Genomic DNA, 21,820 nt, shown 5'->3' with positions numbered 1-21,820 from the left:
AGAACACTGATTCCAGCATACATGTAGTATTAGTCTGGCAATTAACACACACCCATATGTACCTGTTTGAGTTCTGTTAAAGTTTACCATGGCATTTATTGCAAGTTGATTTCCATATGTATGCTGTAAATTGTGATAATGAAGCAATACAGGAAGGGGTGAATACATAGAAATACTTGTTTCCCTTCCCAGAGACATTGACCTACCAGCATCGGTGAGACAACCCTGCTGAACTCTTTATTCATATGCAAATATGACAGTATAATAGACACATTAAAATGAGGAGTTGTGACAAGCCCTTCCTACATGTAGTTATGTATGTATACTGGCATTAAACAGTGCTATGTTATTTATTGAGATGACCTGTTATACTCACCACAATGTAGTCTACTGGTGACTGACATGGCTTCCAAGACCAACAAACCAAAGTTTGATAACTGTAAGTCTTTTGTACTTTCCATTCAGTTATTTCATGTGACATGTGTGTAGACACTACAGTATTTATACTATCAATATCCCCTATGATTCATTCTGATAGAACAACATTACATGAAAGTAAGAATTGTGTTTTGAAGGACATTCAGTCCCAGTGGATGGTATGCATGTAATGGTGTGTAGCATCAAAACAAAGACTGATTAAGTCCTCCCAATTTTACTTTTTGTTACATTCATATAAATGTAGTGTTTGCTATAAATAACATGTCATAACGGTCAGCTGTAACTATAAGGAATTTGTCATTTTGATGAGGATCATCCACCAAGACAGATCAAAAGCTCCATGCTAAAAACTTTGAACTACTTGTACATTGTAACCTTTGTAGTAAATCATTTGATCTACCAAGCTGATCTACCAAGCTGATAGACATTTTAGTTATAACATGTCAGAATTGTCATATTATCCATAGTACAAAGAACTCAGAAAGTGACAATTGTGTGTAATTTTCATAAGTGTCTGAGAGAACCATCAACACCGGGTTTATCTCAAAGTATTGGATTTTTCTGAAATAGTCATAAATGAACAAGGTTTTATAAACATTGTACTTTCTGACAATGTAATTCATCAAAACAAAATGCCACATGTATGGCTTGTTACAAGTATAATTCTAATGGACTACTTTGTTTGGAACATCAAAATATGCAGTTGGTATTATGTAGTGATAAAATAGATCAATTTCCTTTCATTTCAATAATATTTTCATTATTCATATCCATAATAAATGACCTTGTACTGCTATTTGTATTTAAATTATAAACTGTAATTATTCAATAAGTTGATTGATGGTAATATCATAATAGAAAACATACGTAGTTTTCCTTGATGGTAAACTGAGTTTTGTCAATATGCATGAACTGACTCAGTGACTGATGGTAAACTGAGTTTTGTCAATATGCATGAACTGACTCAGTGACTGATGGTAAACTGAGTTTTGTCAATATGCATGAACTGACTCAGTGACTGATGGTAAACTGAGTTTTGTCAATATGCATGAACTGACTCAGTGAGTGATGGTAAACTGAGTTTTGTCAATATGCATGAACTGACTCAGTGACTGATGGTAAACTGAGTTTTGTCAATATGCATGAACTGACTACAGGGCAATAAAATGTTTTGTCATTTCTCAGCATTGAGAAGACACTTGTTTTGTCTGTATATGGTTATTATTCATCCCTGTTGTTCTTAAGAAAAGCTTTCTATTTGTTCCTGTTGTGGCAAAACCACTCCTTGAAATTGTTGAAAAAAATTGATTTAGAAAATGAAATTTGTGATAAATAAGTAGTAGGAAATAGACCCTTGACAGATGAAACCTCTAAAATTTAGACTCAGAGAGACTAATTAATACTAGGTAAAACAATGAATGGCATACAATCTTTAACCAACTGAGTCAGGAAAATGTGATTGCTTGCACAAAGTTGTCAAATCAAGTGTCTTTGGAGAAGTAAAGACTAAAAGTGGATTTAGGAGTAAGAGGGTTGGGTAAGTTTGTCAAATTGTATCCAAGTTTCAAACCAAAAAACAAAACATATACAAAAACTGAGAAGTACATGTATCCTTCATTCCACTTTTATAGAACTCAAAGAACCAGACATTTCGTCAGCAGAACACAGAATTTGTCCTTCTTTGTAATGCATCACTGTCAGTACTACCATAGTGTCTTGGTCTGACTTGAGTCATTACATTGTAGAGAGTTGGCATTTTTTAGCGCCTCTATTTAGACATTGTCCAACATGAAAGTTGATATTTTATATTTCTTCTATTTAGAATTTGTGAATTAATTAACAGTTGTCCTACACAGCAAAACACAGAATTGGTCTTTCAATGCAATTAAATTACCCTGTAATATCATTTTATAGAGCTTGAGATGAGTTGATATATTACTTGTAAAGGGTATATGCTGAGATTACTAATTGTGACCCCAGGAGGTCATCATTCTCCTTATGACCACCAACAGCTGTAAGTGGTATGTACATGTAATGGTGATTTATTGGTATCAGCTGTGTTCTGTCTACTGCAATGTTTTTCTGCATACTTTTCTATGTCTTGGTTGATAAGGAAATGTCTGTTGTGTTGACATGTAACTGGTATAACATAGTAGTCAACTCTTCAACAACTCTCTTGTGTTAAAGGGGATAATAATGTACACACAAAATTAGGTCACAGCTAGCTGCTGTGATGTGTCTAGGATTTGTTACATAGATGACCCCATGAATATAGTGTCTGGTAATAATAATTTTTATTCCCAGAAATACATATATAACAATTCTACAATGTATCAAGTATTCAACATGGGAAAGGGAGACGAAAAAAAGTTGTCTTTGCAACTAGTCGAGTCCATCCTTTTTTACAATCTTATGGATTAGGAAATACTAATTACTGGGGCTGCTGATTAAATTGAATGTATTGCAATATTGACAGAATAGAAAAAAATCATAAAGGATTTACAAAATACATTATATATATATATAGGTGGACCAAAAAACAAACAAGTACACAAACACAAAGAAACAACAAATGACCTACTTAAATTACAGACAAACAGTAATCAATCTATGAATATGAAGTATGAATAGTTTACACTGATTGGAGATAGTTTTTGAACTCTTTTTGGAAATGACCTGCTATTTATGTCGCGAGTGTTGCTAGGGATGCTATTCCAGAATATTTAGCACCTGCATACTTGACAGTGAACTGGCCAGTCCTATGGTTTGCTTTTGCTATAATTTGTGCTGTTTGAAAATGTCATGAATATTCAACCTCTTAAATAATGGTGCCAAGTGAGCACACCAGTGACTATCTGTTATATGGTGTGCACTATTCTTTTTTGAATTAAAAATATTTAATTCAGGTATGTTGGACACGTGTTGCTCCACACTTCAAGACAGTAGGTGATATGGGGCAGAACAAAAGTATTATACAACAGTACAAGTACAAGTTGGGGCAAGGAATATACCATTGGAAATGTAAAGCTGGAAATGTTTTCATTTAAAAGTTAACAACATAATATTGTGTTTTGGGTCAAATAAATGTTGAAGATACAGTTACCCTAGCAAAGAGATGTTACCGTGCCATAATCTATCATTCTTATAATGTAATTAAAAAGGACCAGCTAGTGTACCTACAAATTTGATTAAATGCAAACTTCAGAAATTTTTAAGTTTTATGATATAATTGTATAATAATATGATAATAGCCAATTCTCTGTGCATCATACTCACAAGCCGCTGACATAAAAACAAAGAATTCCACATGGTGTTGGGTCTTCAAGACAATGTAGATTACTTGTAAAGTGATCTGTGGTTTATTCAGGACAATGTAGGTTACTTGGAAAGTGATCTGTGGTTTATTCAGGACAATGTAGGTTACTTGGAAAGTGACCTGTGGCTTAATTTACTATTCAGAAACCATACCCATTTCAAGCCACTTAAAGTCTTTCTGGTTTCCTGGTGAACTTAAATGGACAACAAACTATTTATAGTGACTTGCCATTTGATATGGGAATGCTGTGGAAATGAACCCTTTCTTATCAAGGCTACAGAAAGGTTTTTAATTTATGAACATGTTTATGTCCACCTTGGATAACATTCACAACTATACACTCAATTAACAGTAATACCAGCTATCACTAAAGATTAAACTTATCCCAAGTATATAAGTCTCAATGGTTAAAAGTTTTAATACACAGACCAATAAGAATATCACCAGTTACATTGTTATGAAGAACGATGGATATAAGTTATCTCAAGACATGTAGTTGTCACAGCGTGGGTGATAACAATGTCACAATTTCCATAACCTGGAAGAACATACTTCATAATGATAATAATAATAGTAATAATTATAATACAAATATATCATACAATATATAATTAATGTTGTACACTCTGGGAACATAGTCATATGAACAGTTTACAAATTACAAATTATGACACAAATATATCAATAAATGTTCTCAATCATTCAGGTATGAAGTTGATAACGACAGATCATCAGTCGGCCTGAAGAAGTGTCCAGCATAGGATGTGAAACTGTTGCCATTCAAAACAACAGCAAGTCCAGTAGGATAGATTATAATTATATTACATTGTTGTGACACAAATAATTTTCAAAATAATGAGTGAATCTGACAAGTGATTATAACAAGACCTTATAAAAACTATCTGATTTCTCAAGATGTGCATATCACACATGACAAATGAATTTCTCTCTAATTCTTTTGTTTTTCTACTTCTCATGTAGTTAATCCTTACTTTGAGGAAGAAGGGGAAAGCCCGGTGGAAAGCTATGAGTTACAACAAAGACAGCCATACATACAACAGCCTGGTCACCATGGACACAAGAGAGCAGTTTCCATGGCATCCAGTGCATCGTATCACTCAGATGAAGATGACCCAGATGATGTCTTAGAAGAAGAAGCAGTCGCTGCTGCTCTGAGGGATCCACACAGTGTGTTGGATTTACTTCCAAGTCGACAGTTAGGTAGGTGGTATGTGTTGGATTTACTTCCAAGTCGACAGTTAGGTAGGTGATATGTGTTGGATTTACTTCCAAGTCGACAGTTAGGTAGGACAGGTGATATGTGTTGGATTTACTTCCAAGTCGACAGTTAGGTAGGTGATATGTGTTGGATTTACTTCCAAGTCGACAGTTACCGGTAGGTAGGACAGGTGATATGTGTTGGATTTACTTCCAAGTCGACAGTTAGGTAGGTGATATGTGTTGGATGATCTACTGTGCAAAAGTGTCATTTTCAAGAGATTTTTTATTTGCTGAAAAGTCTGATTTTACCCTCCTCAATTTGAGATACATACTAGAAAATCTTGGCATAAAGCATTTCAGTCAGATTTAAAGGTGATTCAAAATGCTCACATTCACTATAGCTAATTTGCTAGACGACACGTTTGTGAAACGCATTCTGGTTTTAAAACTTTTAAAAAGCATCTAATGTCTATTACAACCACCAGCAATATATTTTTTCACAATGCTGTTGAGTTTTATTCACCTAGTGACTACGCTCGTCATAGTCTTAGTGCTAACGCCATACTCCTTATGACGTCATAAAATCCTGTGGTCTAGATGGGACCGGAAATACCCGAAAACTCTCGAAGTAAATCCGAAGGGAACTGACTGAAAAAAAGGTCATTTTAAGGTGTTTGCAGTTTTAAAACCAGAATGCGTTTCACAAACATGTCGTCTAGCAAATTAGCTATAGTGAATGTGAGCATTTTGAATCACCTTTAAACACGCAACTGGTGGCGCCTGGGACCATTTTTGCATATGACTGACTGTATGTTTGGAGGTGGAGAACTTGTGATGACTCACTGGCAAGTAATCACAAAAATATAAACATTCCCTATATCTGGGTTTTTCACATGCAAATTCCGCATATTTGAATAATCCTGAATGACACACAATCTAAGCAGCTGTTTGTAGGGGAATGTGTCTCATTTGGAGAGGTTTTTTCATTCTATGAAACAAACAGACTGATTTTCAACTAATTTGTGTATCAAGTTACCATCCTACGACATTCACAAACAATTTGTACATGATACATGACCTGTGTGTTTCTCGAAGCACAGAAAAAATGCTGAAAACAAGACCCAGAAGCTAGTGCTCTGTATAGCAGTTTGAATTTCCCGCATTTGCATAGATTAGCCATAATCCTCTTTATATAGGGCAGTTCTGTCTTTAATTTAATAAAAGAAATACAAGCAAATTTGCAATAAATGATAACCAAATTTGTAGAATTACGGTAGTCAGTTGTCTAGCAAAGACCAAAAGATAGTGTCTTTTTTGGAATATTTACTCTTACAACGGGTGACTAATCAACTGACTTAGACTATAAAATGATGTCCCACTAAATTCAAACCTCCAAAATTACATCACCTTGAACCCTTTACAAAATGGTGCTACAACTCCATTCTCAGTAGCTGAAATTGAATATTACTCCCTAGGTGTATTGTAAAAATAATGAATATTCAATTTCATGGTTGACACCTTAACTTCTGCTCTATGCACTTCACATGCATTAATATAGGTGCATGGGAGTAAGTCAATCTTCATGTCAGATCTTGTTCTATTTTGACTTTCTAGCAGGAAGTAAAATGCTATTGCAAGTACTGATAATTTAGCACTATTTATTTTTTTCATCACACAGGAACAACTCTAGCAGCAGTAAGTGGTAGCAACAGCAATAAATGGTTAAGACGTCGTAAAAGTACCAAAAGTACAATGTCAATAAAGAGAGGTAGAGGTTCCAGTGGAACAAAACTAGCAGTAGAACGTATAGTTCACAATGATAACATGACAGGTGACTCAGCTATGGCTACAATCAGAAGAAGAAACACCATTAAAGGTATACCTGGTAGTCTGGAAACCAAGAGGAGAATACGGTAAGGCTACGTTCAGTTTTGTAACTGACACTCAGACAGATATTATGAGGATGGATGGACTCCTAAGTCCCAAAACACTTCCAGCCATTGAGTATTGAGTGTTTGAGCAAAATATTCAGATGATAAACTTGTAGAATTCTTTGGTACATTTTTTTAAAACAGAGACTGACAATGACAGTCAGGCAGACAGACACAAAGACAAACACACACACACACACACACACACACACACACACACACACACAGAGAGAGAAAATGGGTAGATATGAAGAGAGGCAGGCAGACTGGGGGATAGTGACAAACAGAAAGGGAGACTACAAGTCAGACAGTGATGTGAAAATGAGTTAGAGAAAGATGGAGAGGGAAGGATGATACAGACAGTGAAAGAATGCAAGATACAGATATCACATGACACATAACTACTTGTCTCTTGTTGAAAAAGAAATATGATGTGTTTGAACAGTCAGTTCAATGAAATATCATGTTACTACCATTCCTCTACAGTCTTATCTGTCAGTAACCATATCACGTTGGACATGTATACATGTATATAGTCAAACTGGTGATGTGATGTGACTTGTGACCTAAGATAACATATTAAATACCCCTGTCATGTTACATGCTGGTTTATCTAGCACTTGCAAAGTTAATATGGTGACTTACAGTACAGTTCTCCTTGTGTTGTATTAAGTAGTTGGTTGTATTCTTTGATGTCTTGACAATAGTAGTAATTTATAAACAATTTATAACAGTTCATTTTTTGGTATATCATTATGCATTGTTCTATCATCACTTTTGGTATATCATTATGCATTGTTCTATCATCACTTTTGGTATATCATTATGCATTATTCTATCATCACTTTTGGTATATCATTATGCATTGTTCTATCATCACTTTTGGTATATCATTATGCATTGTTCTATCATCACTTTTGGTATATCATTATGCATTATTCTATCATCACTTTTGGTATATCATTATGCATTGTTCTATCATCACTTTTGGTATATCATTATGCATTGTTCTATCATCACTTTTGGTATATCATTATGCATTGTTCTATCATCACTTTTGGTATATCACTATGCATTATTCTATCATCACTTTTGGTATAATCATTATGCATTGTTCTATCATCACTTTTGGTATATCATTATGCATTGTTCTATCATCACTTTTGGTATATCATTATGCATTGTTCTATCATCACTTTTGGTATATCACTATGCATTATTCTATCATCACTTTTGGTATAATCATTATGCATTATTCTATCATCACTTTTGGTATATCATTATGCATTGTTCTATCATCACTTTTGGTATATCATTATGCATTGTTCTATCATCACTTTTGGTATATCATTATGCATTGTTCTATCATCACTTTTGGTATATCACTATGCATTATTCTATCATCACTTTTGGTATAATCATTATGCATTATTCTGTCATCACTTTTGGTATATCATTATGCATTGTTCTATCATCACTTTTGGTATATCATTATGCATTGTTCTATCATCACTTTTGGTATATCACTATGCATTATTCTATCATCACTTTTGGTATAATCATTATGCATTATTCTATCATCACTTTTGGTATATCATTATGCATTGTTCTATCATCACTTTCTGGGAAGATCACACTTCTCAATAAATTCAATCAGACATTTTTATTTTACAGAGACAAAGTAGAAAAAAGAGGAAGAAAAGATAAAAAAGACAAATCTCTTGGATGTTTTACCCTGATTATGTACAATGTAGGAATGGTATGTATTGCACTTGTTTGTCTAAAAATCTCCTGCTAGTATCAAATGTTAGCTGTGAACTTTTTCTCCTTCTATATGGAATGCAGTAACTAGAAATATGCTGACAGACATGCATGCATATCTATATACACACACAAATACACTTACAAGTACACTTACTAAATCACATACAAATGCATAGTGTATAATACACATACACAAACACACACTCACTCATACACATAGACACAGAAATGAATGTGTGCACACACACATCACACACACACACATCATCATCACACACACACACACACACATCATCACACACACACACACACACACACACACACACACACACACACACAGACATCATCATACATCATCATCATCATCATCATTATCATGCATACACGGAAGTACAAGTATGACAGTACAGCTGCACTCTAGTAACTGTTGTATACATACAGTGACAAAGTACACAGATCAGATTTTCTTTTGGAAAAACAAAAATTTTCTGTCAAGAGTATATTTGTATTAACTTCCAGTATAACAATATGAATAGAATATGTATAAAAGACCACATTGTAAACTAAATGATTTATTGTACCTTTTCCTCATTTTCAGGCATGGCAGAGGTTCAAAAACAGCATCAAAGATTTCATCTACTCTGTCAACTTTTGGGGTGGTCATATCAAGAAAATAGAGGGTAACTTTGGTAGTGGTGTAACATCATATTTCACTTTCCTACGATGGTTACTGATACTCAATATTCCTGTCTTTCTACTAAGTTTTAGTTTCATTACCATCCCTCAGTTAATTTATGAACCAAGTCCTAAATACAATGATGCCTCGTTTTCTGGATGGGATCTTCTTACAGGCATGGTAAGTTGTATATTACTAGTACTTTATATAAATCATGTCACCCATTGCAAAGTAAGTATAATTCAAGATTATCCTAAAAAATTGTCTGGATCACATGGTGAGCTAAATATCATAACTTTCATGCCATGCACATTCTAATCTCATACAGTGTTTGATACAGAAAACTTGTAGTTCAAAAATGCTAACAAAATCAAGGTACATGGTTGGAAATACTGATCTCTGCAATTTAGTGAATCTATACTATTCACAATATACTAGTAAATAAATGTCTCTTGTCTTTTGTCAATGCATGAACTTGAACTCACTCATAGATTACTTGAAACATAAACTGTAAACAAAGTGGACAACTAGAGCAGATATGACAAAACATATTGACTGAAAAGTAGTAGTTGCCACCTAAAGCCATCTGGTAGTAAGCTTGCCTAATATGCTAATTCATGACACTGCTCACTATACATTTACATATAAAGTAAACAACCTAGAATGTTTTCAGCAATATGAAAAATGCCAGTTGCATATCAATTAGCTCATTTACATAATCTATGGTGTAATTTCCTTTCCAGGGTTGGTTTACTAATACTGAGCTGTATTATGGTTATTATACCAATGAGACATTTTCAGCAACATCCAATCATTATTATGATATGCCAGTTGCATATCTATTTACATGTGGTGGTTATTCTATCTTCATATTAATTGCTGTACTTTTCAGGTAAGATACATGTCACTTTTTTTTCTTTACATTTTCTAATTTCCTGGTTGAAGTTCATTAAAAATACTGTTTGATTTCTCTGTTAGTTTGTAGATGTGCCATGTTATGGCCCCCTCATTGGCCCACCCTTTTAGCTGATAAGGTATAGTCATCATGGCCCAACATGATGTAATACCTGACAGTTTATTTGCCTATCTGTCCAAGAAGTGAAAGATTCTATTTTCTACTCAATAATTTTACTAGTAAGGATACTTCCGTCAGTTTTCTGAAAGTTAAAGTGTATATAGCTTTCACTTCAAGATTCTTAAGTAGGGTATTGATTTTGATAAACACATGTAACCAGTAAGAGGTAGAGAAGTGTACTTGTATCGGCAGTCCAGGTAACGACTGGCAAGGTTTGAAGACTTGTGATGATCGCCCTCTAGTGGCATGTGGTTATGATGTAAATACAAGTGGTAGCAATACGAGGTGAACAGTACAGTTGAAACTAGCATGACAATTTTGGTAGACATGGCGTAACCATATTTTTTTAGCTATTTTCTTCATAATTTACTAGAAATATACAGGTAATTAGTCTAAAGTATCAAGAACAGACAAATATGAGGCCAAAAATGCCAGATGTAGTACTTGGTCAAAAGTATGTCAAGTGTGTGAAATGGTAAGGAGTGATATATGTAGCATTTTGGACCCATACTTGTCAACACTTGTCAACCTCTAAATATGTCGTATAAAGTAGATGTACATGTATGAGAAGTTAGGTATGACTAAATTCAAAATAAAGTCACTGAGCAAGTCAGAGTTTTTGTAACCATCATAAGTCATTATGAAATAAGGCTGGGGTTTTTAACAGAGTGTAATATAATATCAATAACTGAATATTATATACTGTAGTACAATGTTATGTGATGTAGTGCAAGTGGTGTTAATATTTGGTACCTGTAATAATATTTTATTTCAATAATGCGAGAGTGACAAACTAAGAACAAAATGGTCAACTTATTCTCACAGTTACTATAGTGATGTGTGAGTGTGTGTATTCAGTCATGATGTGGACAAGAAAGGAAATAATTGTCATTTTTATGACATGCCTACATTGGAAATTTCTTTTCCAGGTAACGAGAGTTGAACTTGAATGTTAGTAAAGTTGATAGTTTCTGAGGTGTTTCGTAATTGTGAAATTTTGTGTTCTTCATATTTCTACAGCATGTCCCAAGCTTACAGACAATACTATGTTGTTGGTAGGGGAAATTATAATTTCCATGTCACCAAAGTGTTCTGTAGCTGGGATTACAACATTACAGCCAAGAAGTCTGCCAAACTTAAACAGAAAAGTATTTACCTGGAACTAGCTGTAAGTATTATATAGAAATAGAATTAGTTTTGTGATAGTCAACCAAAACTGTATACTCAACTGGTTTTATCTTAGCTGCATTCCATCGTGCTTTGAGGACACAGAAAAGTTAGTTTCACTAATTCTACATTGCAGGTCTTCTCCAAAATAGAATGCAAACCTGGCTTAGGGAGAAACCTTCTGTAGACTGGTACTATGATAGACTCTCTCACAGTCCTCGGAACTTCGCTTTACTAAAATTAACGCTAAATGAATTATTTTGTATGTACCGATACCATCTACATAACGTACCCCATCGTACTCGAACAACCTTGTACTGTGCGCCCTCATCGACCACATAGAGATATATGTTCGTTGACGTGTGACTGCGACGCTCCGTGTTATCGCGAAGTCCGAGCTTCGCGATAACACGGAGCGTCGCAGTCACACGTCAACGAATGTTTATCTCTATCATGGTCGATGAGGGCGCATAGTACAAGGATATTCGAGTACGGTTAATTAGCTGGCATCGGTACATACAAAATAATTCGTTTAGCTTTAATTTTAGTAAAGCGAAGCTCCGAGGGCTGTAAGAGAGTCTAGTACTATGATGAAGACGTATTCAAGCAAACAATCACAGTGACTGTTATGATTTGATTTACAGGAACAGTTGTCTAGTCAGCACGCCAAGAAGGAATACACAGCAACACAGACATGTGGTATATGGTTTGGAAGACTGTGTACTAATCTACTGGTTTTAGCATTGATAGCAGGGGCCTGTGCCGGTGTCGTCATTGGATACCAAAGGAACATTAATGAAGTAAGTTATAGTGTTTAGATGAAGTATTTTGTGTCTATGGTTGCTATGTCATTGTCTACATATAAAAGCAACAAGTACGTGTACATGCATTGAAATGTTAATATGAACCTACAAATGGCATTATTTGTCATGACATTGGTTTTTTTATTTATTTTGCCATCCTGATGACATATTCTTACTGCATGAAACATAATTGCTGATTTAGAAATATTGCATCACATGCTTTATGAACAATTCTTTCATTGTTGTTTGAACCTTCAATTGAGATGCCACTTCAGGAAATAGATGCACTTTGGGTTGTGGAGAGTCAGTTCATTGTTTCACATAAAATACATTTTGCCCAATTGCCATGAAACACCAAATTGAAACTAACTTAATTTCACCTCTATAGATCTCACACGTGTTCATTAATGGGACTTAGCAGACATACAATATGTACTAGACGCACATTTATCCAAAGGTACTACTAGGACTAAGCACTTAGGATTCATGAATATTCAGTGTTCATCTAATAAATATGCCTGTAGGTTAAAGTCCCATGAAGCAATGGTTGAACAGTGTCAACAGTACAGTAGAGGTAAAATATAGTTTCAGTTTGGTGTTTTTTGACAAGCATGCACAATTGATCCATTGTGAAATCTGGAAATGTCTCGCCAGAACCCCAAGTTTATGAAAAGAAATCTATTTTCTGGAGTGGCATTCCCCTTTCATACATAAAATTCTCATAGGGACATTCAAATATAGCATATATATAAATTACAAGGGTATAACACACAAGTTCAATTTACTAAAGTTCACTGCTATTCAGTACATTCTACATTATTATTTGAACTACCAAATTGATTAGTACTTTTTTTCATTTACGTGGTATGTAATTTGTCAAATTTACCAAACACAGTAGTTATTGCATTTTTAGCTCCGCTGTCAGCGAAAGCTGAAAGCGTAGCTTTAAGGTATAGGTGGGTTTAGAGTATAGAGTATAGGTTAATCATTGGTGTCCGTCAACTTTTTATATTTTCATCATCTTCTCCGAAAGTGACAGTCAGAATTCTTCGATATTTGGTGTGCATGTTCCCTGGGGGAAGGCTATTCAGATTTGTTCATGCCAAGTTGATCTGTGCCATTTTCAATTTTTTATGATTTTTTTTCAAAAAATCATCATCTCCTCGAATACTACTTGTCAGATTGCTTTGATATCTGGTGTGTTGATGCACAGGGGGTAGCTTACTCAGATTGTTAATTTCAAGTCAGCACATCTTCTCTTCTATTTTTTATGATTTTTTTTTGTAATTTAAAGAAAAAATGAATATGTTAATGAGCATTATGGCCGACGCCATATTGGAAATCAATCCACGAGACTTTAAGTAAACTGCCACCTTTCAAAAGACACTATTGACATCAAACAAGCAATGTAATATGTGCTATAGTCATAATTCTACGCATTGTGCGCCCAAATGACAAGTGTTTGTTCGAAACAGGGTTGTAAACTTCATATCCAAATTTTGCACCCCTTCTACATAATCAGCCAGTCTGCAATACCCTCATTTGCATACAATCTATCCTCATATGCTCCAGATAGCGACACTTTGAATGGCTGCTCACGGGCCTTATTTTTCGGTATTTTCAACTCGCCGTAACTTTCACTAGAGTTCCCCATTTTAGATACTGAAAACGCCTAAACCTCAACTGATATCTCTTCTTTCGTGCCAGCAAAATAAATTTTGGCATTACATTTAGGAATACCGATTTTCCGACGAATTTGGGACACATACTTGAAGCCCTGAAATTTCGACCCAGTTTTTCGCTCATAGCATGGAAGTATAACCCTCCATGCTCATAGTTTCCTCAATACGGACCAGAAAGTTTACAAATTTCACAAAAAGGTGGATTTTTATGTGTTTTAAATAACCATGGCAAGTAAATTTAGTAGGATCGTTGTGTAACGGTCCGGACCATTCAAGGATTTCCGGTAGAAAATGACTGATTTGACCTGGAAGCTGAAGCTGACCTCGTTTGACGTCCGGGCGATTTTCCACAGCAACAACATGAGCGTTCTTGGTACTCACTAAAATCACACTTCAGACCCACTATAAAAGTTTGATGTTTTTAGATAAACTGTATCTTGTGATTAATTCTATATTGTCATGCAATTTGGAGTGACAGTGAACCAGAATGAAGACAACTCGCGTAAGGAAGGCATGCCTTGGCATGCGGTTGAAGTTATGCAAGAGCAGTCTCACTGCCGACTGTGATCGACCAAACTTTGTTTATTGGCCGACAGTTTACATGTAAAGTTAAACGACATGAACGTGTCTTGCCATTTCCAAAATGCAAATATTTGGCAGGTAAAAATAATTAAAAAATTACAACTTTAATTTGGCTTCAGACTTTGCATTATGTTTTTCGCATCTTTCCCCGTTTTACATGTAAATCCGAAAAGGTTCTCTCTGGTCATGCCTGTGGTTAGCCCTGCTTACATACGACAGGCGGTGCACAAGTCTATATTGCTGACTTGACTCTAAACAAATAGCAGGGATAATTGTCAGAATCGAGTCCCGGATTACCCGTATGCAAGCACGACTAGTCAGTGATCATACCGGGACTGCTTTGAGTACGAGCGAGGTGAGGCATGTTGAGGTATTTTGTTGAGAATTATAAATATTGCGAAATGTCAAGTACAGGGTTTAAATACAATGGAATGGTGAAAAAAAATTGGCCTAGTCTGCTGACAGGCGCTGGTCACAAGAAACACTGTAAATTAAAATATCAGATGATGTTATGTCTACTACAACTAGTACAAGTTGAATGTTGTTGACTTGGTAAATTTGTTAGAAAATTGAAATTCGGATTGCCTCAAAATTATTTTAGATCCCTAGTTTATTTCATTCATCATTAAAATTTTCCAGGGTTAAAGCTGTAAGACACTGGAATTATTTATAGCCAACCTCAAAATCCTCTTCTTTTTTTTTTCTTGTGCGCATTTCCCAGTCATTATTTTTCTGAGATTTTGTGTAATTTTTCATAACAGTAGATTTTTGTCATAAAATGGTGACTATGGTATAAAAGTACAATACATTACCAACTTTCTCTGTAAAGTGTGTTTTATAGTGAGACATCATATGAAACCACTAACCACTTTATTACATCGCTAAAACAAAACTGCATAGTGAAGAGCTGAAGAACTGAACCACTTCTACATGTTACCAAAATAAAAAATTAAATTAAAAACAACAGCGGAGCTATTCTGACCGATAGGTCGCTTGTTATTGACTAGTAAGCTATGTTTTTTTTAATTATGTTATCACTTTTCATAAGTAAAAACTGCAACAAATGTTAACCATATTAAAAGCTGTATAAAGATGTATGAAAGACATGGTCTTACCCATTACTTTGTGTGTAGAAGTGTGGGACATACATGTAATGGTCACATACTTTGTCTTGGTGTTAGTCTTTTAGTCTCTAGTTTGCCTAGAGGGGGTATAATCTAATGAGTAAATAGCTAGGGAAAGGAACATTCCCTGTAGGGGCTAGAGCCATAAGGAAGTAATTATGTGTATCCTGCATCAGTGCTATAGGGAATACTTCCCAAGAAATATACATAAATCAACCATCTGGTACCAATAAATTATCATTTGATATTTGTGAATACATAAAACTATATGAAATTAAATTTTATGAAAATTAAAATGTTAGAACTGAATTGCTGTCGTAGTTTGAAGTATTTACACCTAAATGCTAATTGTAAATTATTTGTAATCTTATCCTATTGTAAAATAATGTTATAACAATTGCAATATTGTCAATGCTTACTAATTGTAATAATTGTAAAAATAAGGTTGTAATAACTACAAAATAAACTAATTCATATACTATGATTATATTATTATTATTTTTTGGTATTGATTGATCTGTTATCATGCTTGTCTCTCTGTGTATGCTAACACTAGGTACCTACTATGAAGTGTGACAGTATAGATTGTACTACTGTCACATCCTACAGTTTGTTTGGCATACAATTACCAGTATGTACTATATCTGTACCATGAATGCATTGCTGATAACATTTGTGTCTAATTAAATACTGATAGTGTAGTTGTTGTGTTTAGCAGCTTACTAGGAGGGTTTTACTTGTTGCCCATATATAAATGGGGTTATTTTCTAACATTGTTTGAAGTGTTTCCAATACTATCATTTCTCAATCTTTATTGTAGTCCTTTAGTTTAATCCTGTGACAGAGTGTATTAATATATTAACTATGTCATTTATTTCTATCATCAAGTGTCATTTTGGCCTTCTTATCCATGACTGTTGAAAACAATTTTGATTTGACAAAGATCTTTGCCATTACACATTAACATTTAAGCGTAGATATTAAATTGAAAAAAAGGACTGAAGACACTTCAAATGTTGGTGATATACAAAGAAATTAATGTGTGATTATGTTGAGGTTGATTTCTATCAATTCTTTCCCTGTGGACGTGGTACATTGCTATATAGCGCCCTCTATGGCCAGACATTCATTTTATAATATCAGCAGCAACTAACTGGGTCCTATTTCCTGTAATGTTTGTCCCTCAACTTATTTTTAACTAATCAGCGTAGGATGTTTTTGTGCCAAAATAAATCAGTATGAAATAGGAATCACTTTCACTGGTAATTACAAATACTAAAGATGGCTTTATTTCACTAGATCTGAACATCAAACTTACAAAAGTTGTGTTACTATAGGTACATATACATTATAGCCAAAATAATTCATCCTCCAAAATAAAGTAGTGGCAAATTGTGAAAGGCTGTGTTTTTTTGTGCCAAAATAAATAAGTCTATTCAATGAAAATTGATGTTTTGGAATTTTTATCTTTTTCAGCAATTAGACAATGCAACATTCAGTGTCCTTATCATGCCATTGATTATTTGTGGTCTGGATCTATTTCTACCACCTGTGTTTAGTTTTATCAGTAATTATGAACGATATCGAAGTCCTAGAGTAAAACTTTACATCACCATGGCAAGGTATGTTATATCTTTACTATTAGTAAAGATTCATTATATGAAGCATGAAACAAAATTGATTTGCTGTTTAAAATATTTAAGAAATATATTATTGTGTATGCTTTGTTTTGTGAATGTCAAGTTTTCTACCAGCATATGTACATTACATACGCTTTTACAAAATGACATTTTTATCCATGTTTAAGGACATATTAGCCCATGTTGCCATTGTAGATAGTAAGACCATGGCAAATCTCTGGACTAAGAACACATTACATCATATCAATGTAACACACAGATAGTGTATCAACTTCAGACAACATGGTCACATACACCTTAAACTGGCTGGCCTTAGATGATAGCAACTGTAAGACTAGGTACAGCAGAGTTCCAAATCTAAAACTATATGTTGTGTGCATAGTTTGTGTATTTGTACAAATTATGTTGATACCATTAATAGTTTATATTGGTACTAGTAGTGTTACATTGTTTTACCATGATTACCATAGTAACATTGTTTGTACACTATGTTCTCTGTAGGACAATCTTGTTGAAGGCTGCCCTCTTGGTCGTCATGATTCATTTCTGGTATGAAAGATCAAGTTGTGGTAGAATAGACTTTTTCTCAGGTAAGTCATGTTTTTAATCTGCTTTACTCTTTGTGTCTATCCATCTGGTTCACTATATATGTCTCTACCTACATTTCCCTCTCACCTCTTCATCTCTTTTCTATCTTTACCTCTCTGCTTCATCTCCATCTTCCTTCCTAATGTCTGTCTCACTTGTATTCAACACATACATGGATACACACAAACATACATTCAGACACACACACACACACACACACACACACACACACACACACACACACACACACACACATACATACATACACAGACAGACAGACACACATGTACATACACAGGCACATAGAGATACACATACAGACAGACAGACAGACAGACACACACACACACACACATACACACACACACACACTTACACATATACATTTGCAATCTCAAGATATTCTTTTCTGGTTTCTGACTGTGTTCATATTTGTACACTCTACATGTATGTATGTTTCCATGCTGTAGTTCCCTATTCATCAGATTATCACCTCTAGGCATTGTCACTTTTTTTTCAGAGTTCATCAATGATCAAACCACGGCAGCCCCTGGTGTAGGTTCCACAGCTAGTATAGTCCTAGCAGACAATGGGACTAATGGAACTACAGAAACTGAATGTATAGAGGTAGGAACAGATTTGAATCATCACTGTCCAATCTTTATTGTTACAGTAATATATTAATAATAATGCATTTATCAAACCCATTTGAGTTTTCAATATACAATCACTAGAATTAACATTTTAAAGAGAAGTAAATCATGTATAGTAATGTTGTTATGTTTTTTAATGTATGATTACTTTACCCCTTTAATAGTTTGACAAACATCTCAATTCTATCAATGCTTTGTCATTACCAGTGTGTTCAGGAAGTGTGCACACATTTTCTTGTCATTTTCTATTTCCCTTTTTTTACAAACAGGAAAATGTAGATATTATTAGTGAAAGAATACGATAGTATGAGGTTATAACCCGATATCACCTTTTCTATCACCAGTCGTGCAGTTTCCGTTAGACTCATGTCACACTTCGAAAACTGCACAAACAGTGATATGATGAATGAAGAGGTGATATTGGGTAATAACCGATTTATCATATGCCTATGCCAAGGAGTTCAAAGGGAAATTACGAAAAATAAAAAGCACTGCTTGCTATGCAGTACGCTTTGTGTGTCAAAGGACCTGTTATCAGGTGACATTCATATACAGTGATACACATAGTTTGTTAACCCCGCTCAGCCTACTCTGAAGATCATTGATTTTCATCAGATTTTGGTGTAACTTTCCAAAATATTTCGAAATACAATATTGGTATTAGAGTAAGTTGTCTAAAAACTTCAGGAAATGCTTTAATATGTTAGTAAAACCAGATGATTGACGGCGAGCATAACTACTGCAGTATGGTGGTACATGTAGCTTACACACTGTCACAGTGTCAGTGGATCGCCATCCACAGCCGTGCCCGCGATACCGTTGTGAAATGTATGCACGTGTACGATTTTGTTATGAATTTATGATCAGAAATAGTATCATTTGGGTATGGATATTTTTGTGAAAATTACCTTGTTTTGAAAATTCCAGTGTTGTGGCATGCGTGATACTCCTAACTTCAATGTCGATGATCGGCTGCCATTTTATTTAAGTTCGTTTTTGTTCAAAATCGATGTGTTTTATCCATTCAGAGAGATGTTTTCTGATGACATTTAACGTGAATTTCATGAAGTTTAAATTGAATATCATATGATATGATAATGATATGATATGATATAGGATAGACCTTCATTCACAAATCATGTACAGTATAATTCATATTTGTAACTCAGTTTTAGTTCATTGTATCAACAATGACTATGACCAGACCATGTCAATGTTTCTATTCGAATGAAATACAATGTATTACAGGCTGTATGAGACAAATGAACACATTCAATCCAAATACTGTTTATTAGCTAAGACCCCAACAGACAGAATGCTGAGATGGTTTATAGGAATGTATGTGCAGTTTTATCTCTAATACCCTCAGTATGCCATATTTCAGTTATCTTGGCAGCACAGAAACAGTCCAACATGTGGCTAAGGTATCTCCCCGAGTTCCTGAAAATGTGGTGATCTGAAACAAAGTTTAATAACAATGTTTTGACCATAAAGAATGCAACTAAATTTTTCTATAAAAAACCTTGAACTAATGTTGTTGTTGTTGTTGTTGTTGTTGTTGTTGTTGTTGTTGTTGTTGTTTCAAATAGTGAAATCTACCATGGCCCTCACTGAGGGCAACTCCAAAAGCTGCTTGTCAACAGTACTCCAGGTTGCCAAACTATACGTCTTTTGTTTTTCTGATGACCAAGAATATAGCATAATCAGCCAAACTTAGTATAAATGTTGATTTGTTTAATGTAATAAAAAGACTTACAAATTGCTGTAATGTACACATTTGACAGAGTCTTTTTTAATCAGTGTTTTATTGAATCTTTAAATTAGTGTAATATAGCTATACACTACACAACAGGTTGATACATTTAGTGTAATATAGCAGCTATACACTACACAACAGGTTGATACATTTTGGTACATTTTGTGTTTTCTTGTACAGCGTTGTTGGGAAACTGAATTTGGCCAGGAGTTGTACCGTCTTGTTATCATTGATTTTATATTTCTGTTGTTGACTGTATTCTTTGTGGAATTTCTCAGAAGGTAAGAGTAATAATAACTCATGTTGTGGAAAGTCATCAATAATAATAATAATAATAATAATAACTTTATTGTCACATACAAACACAAAAGTTTACAATGGAAATTGGTGTAGTTTCGCAGACAACAGATAAGTTAAAAGACAGCCACATAAAATAGATAAGAATATAAACTAAGATAAAATAAAATGGTTGACAATGAATTAAAAAGCAGTGACATAATATGATCTATGGTAAATGTATAGATTGTTTTAATGTTCATTCTGAAGTGGTGCATTTAATATTTTGTTTTATACAATTAAATCAAGATATTAAATCATTATGTCACTGCACCCAATATAATGATGTCAAGATATTAAATCATTATGTCACTGCACCCAATACAATGATGTCAAGATATTATATCATTATGTCACTGCACCCAATACAATGATGTCAAGATATTAAATCATTATGTCACTGCACCCAATACAATGATGTCAAGATATTAAATCATTATGTCACTGCACCCAATACAATGATGTCAAGATATTAAATCATTATGTCATTACACCCAATACAATGATGTCAAGATATTAAATCATTATGTCATTACACCCAATACAATGATGTCAAGATATTATATCATTATGTCACTGCACCCAATACAATGATGTCAAGATATTATATCATTATGTCACTGCACCCAATACAATGATGTCAAAATATTAAATCATTATGTCACTGCACCCAATACAATGATGTCAAGATATTAAATCATTATGTCACTGCACCCAATACAATGATGTCAAGATATTATATCATTATGTCACTGCACCCAATACAATGATGTCAAGATATTAAATCATTATGTCACTGCACCCAATACAATGATGTCAAGATATTAAATCATTATGTCACTGCACCCAATACAATGATGTCAAGATATTAAATCATTATGTCATTACACCCAATACAATGATGTCAAGATATTATATCATTATGTCACTGCACCCAATACAATGATGTCAAGATATTAAATCATTATGTCACTGCACCCAATACAATGATGTCAAGATATTAAATCATTATGTCATTACACCCAATACAATGATGTCAAGATATTAAATCATTATGTCACTGCACCC

The 21,820-nt window shown here is 34.2% G+C and overlaps 1 protein-coding gene across 2 annotated transcripts in view; it reads left to right on the top strand.

Annotated features, from left to right (window-relative positions):
• Nucleotides 1-21,820, top strand: part of LOC144435075 (transmembrane channel-like protein 5) — an 84,344-nt gene that overhangs the window by 50,773 nt on the left and 11,751 nt on the right. For both annotated transcript variants that reach the window (XM_078123622.1, XM_078123623.1), the window contains 11 exons: nt 4,736-4,975; nt 6,654-6,888; nt 8,581-8,665; nt 9,269-9,526; nt 10,090-10,238; nt 11,442-11,589; nt 12,233-12,388; nt 17,256-17,401; nt 17,921-18,009; nt 18,528-18,634; nt 20,597-20,697. In XM_078123622.1, coding sequence (XP_077979748.1) covers nt 4,736-4,975; nt 6,654-6,888; nt 8,581-8,665; nt 9,269-9,526; nt 10,090-10,238; nt 11,442-11,589; nt 12,233-12,388; nt 17,256-17,401; nt 17,921-18,009; nt 18,528-18,634; nt 20,597-20,697 — 1,714 coding nt within the window. The remainder of the gene's footprint in view (nt 1-4,735; nt 4,976-6,653; nt 6,889-8,580; nt 8,666-9,268; nt 9,527-10,089; nt 10,239-11,441; nt 11,590-12,232; nt 12,389-17,255; nt 17,402-17,920; nt 18,010-18,527; nt 18,635-20,596; nt 20,698-21,820) is intronic.

The sequence above is a fragment of the Glandiceps talaboti genome, chromosome 5 (genome assembly GCF_964340395.1).
Source record: "Glandiceps talaboti chromosome 5, keGlaTala1.1, whole genome shotgun sequence".
Taxonomy (NCBI): domain Eukaryota; kingdom Metazoa; phylum Hemichordata; class Enteropneusta; family Spengelidae; genus Glandiceps; species Glandiceps talaboti.
Note: the sequence above shows the minus strand (reverse complement) of the source record. Positions and strands in the feature narration are given on the sequence as shown.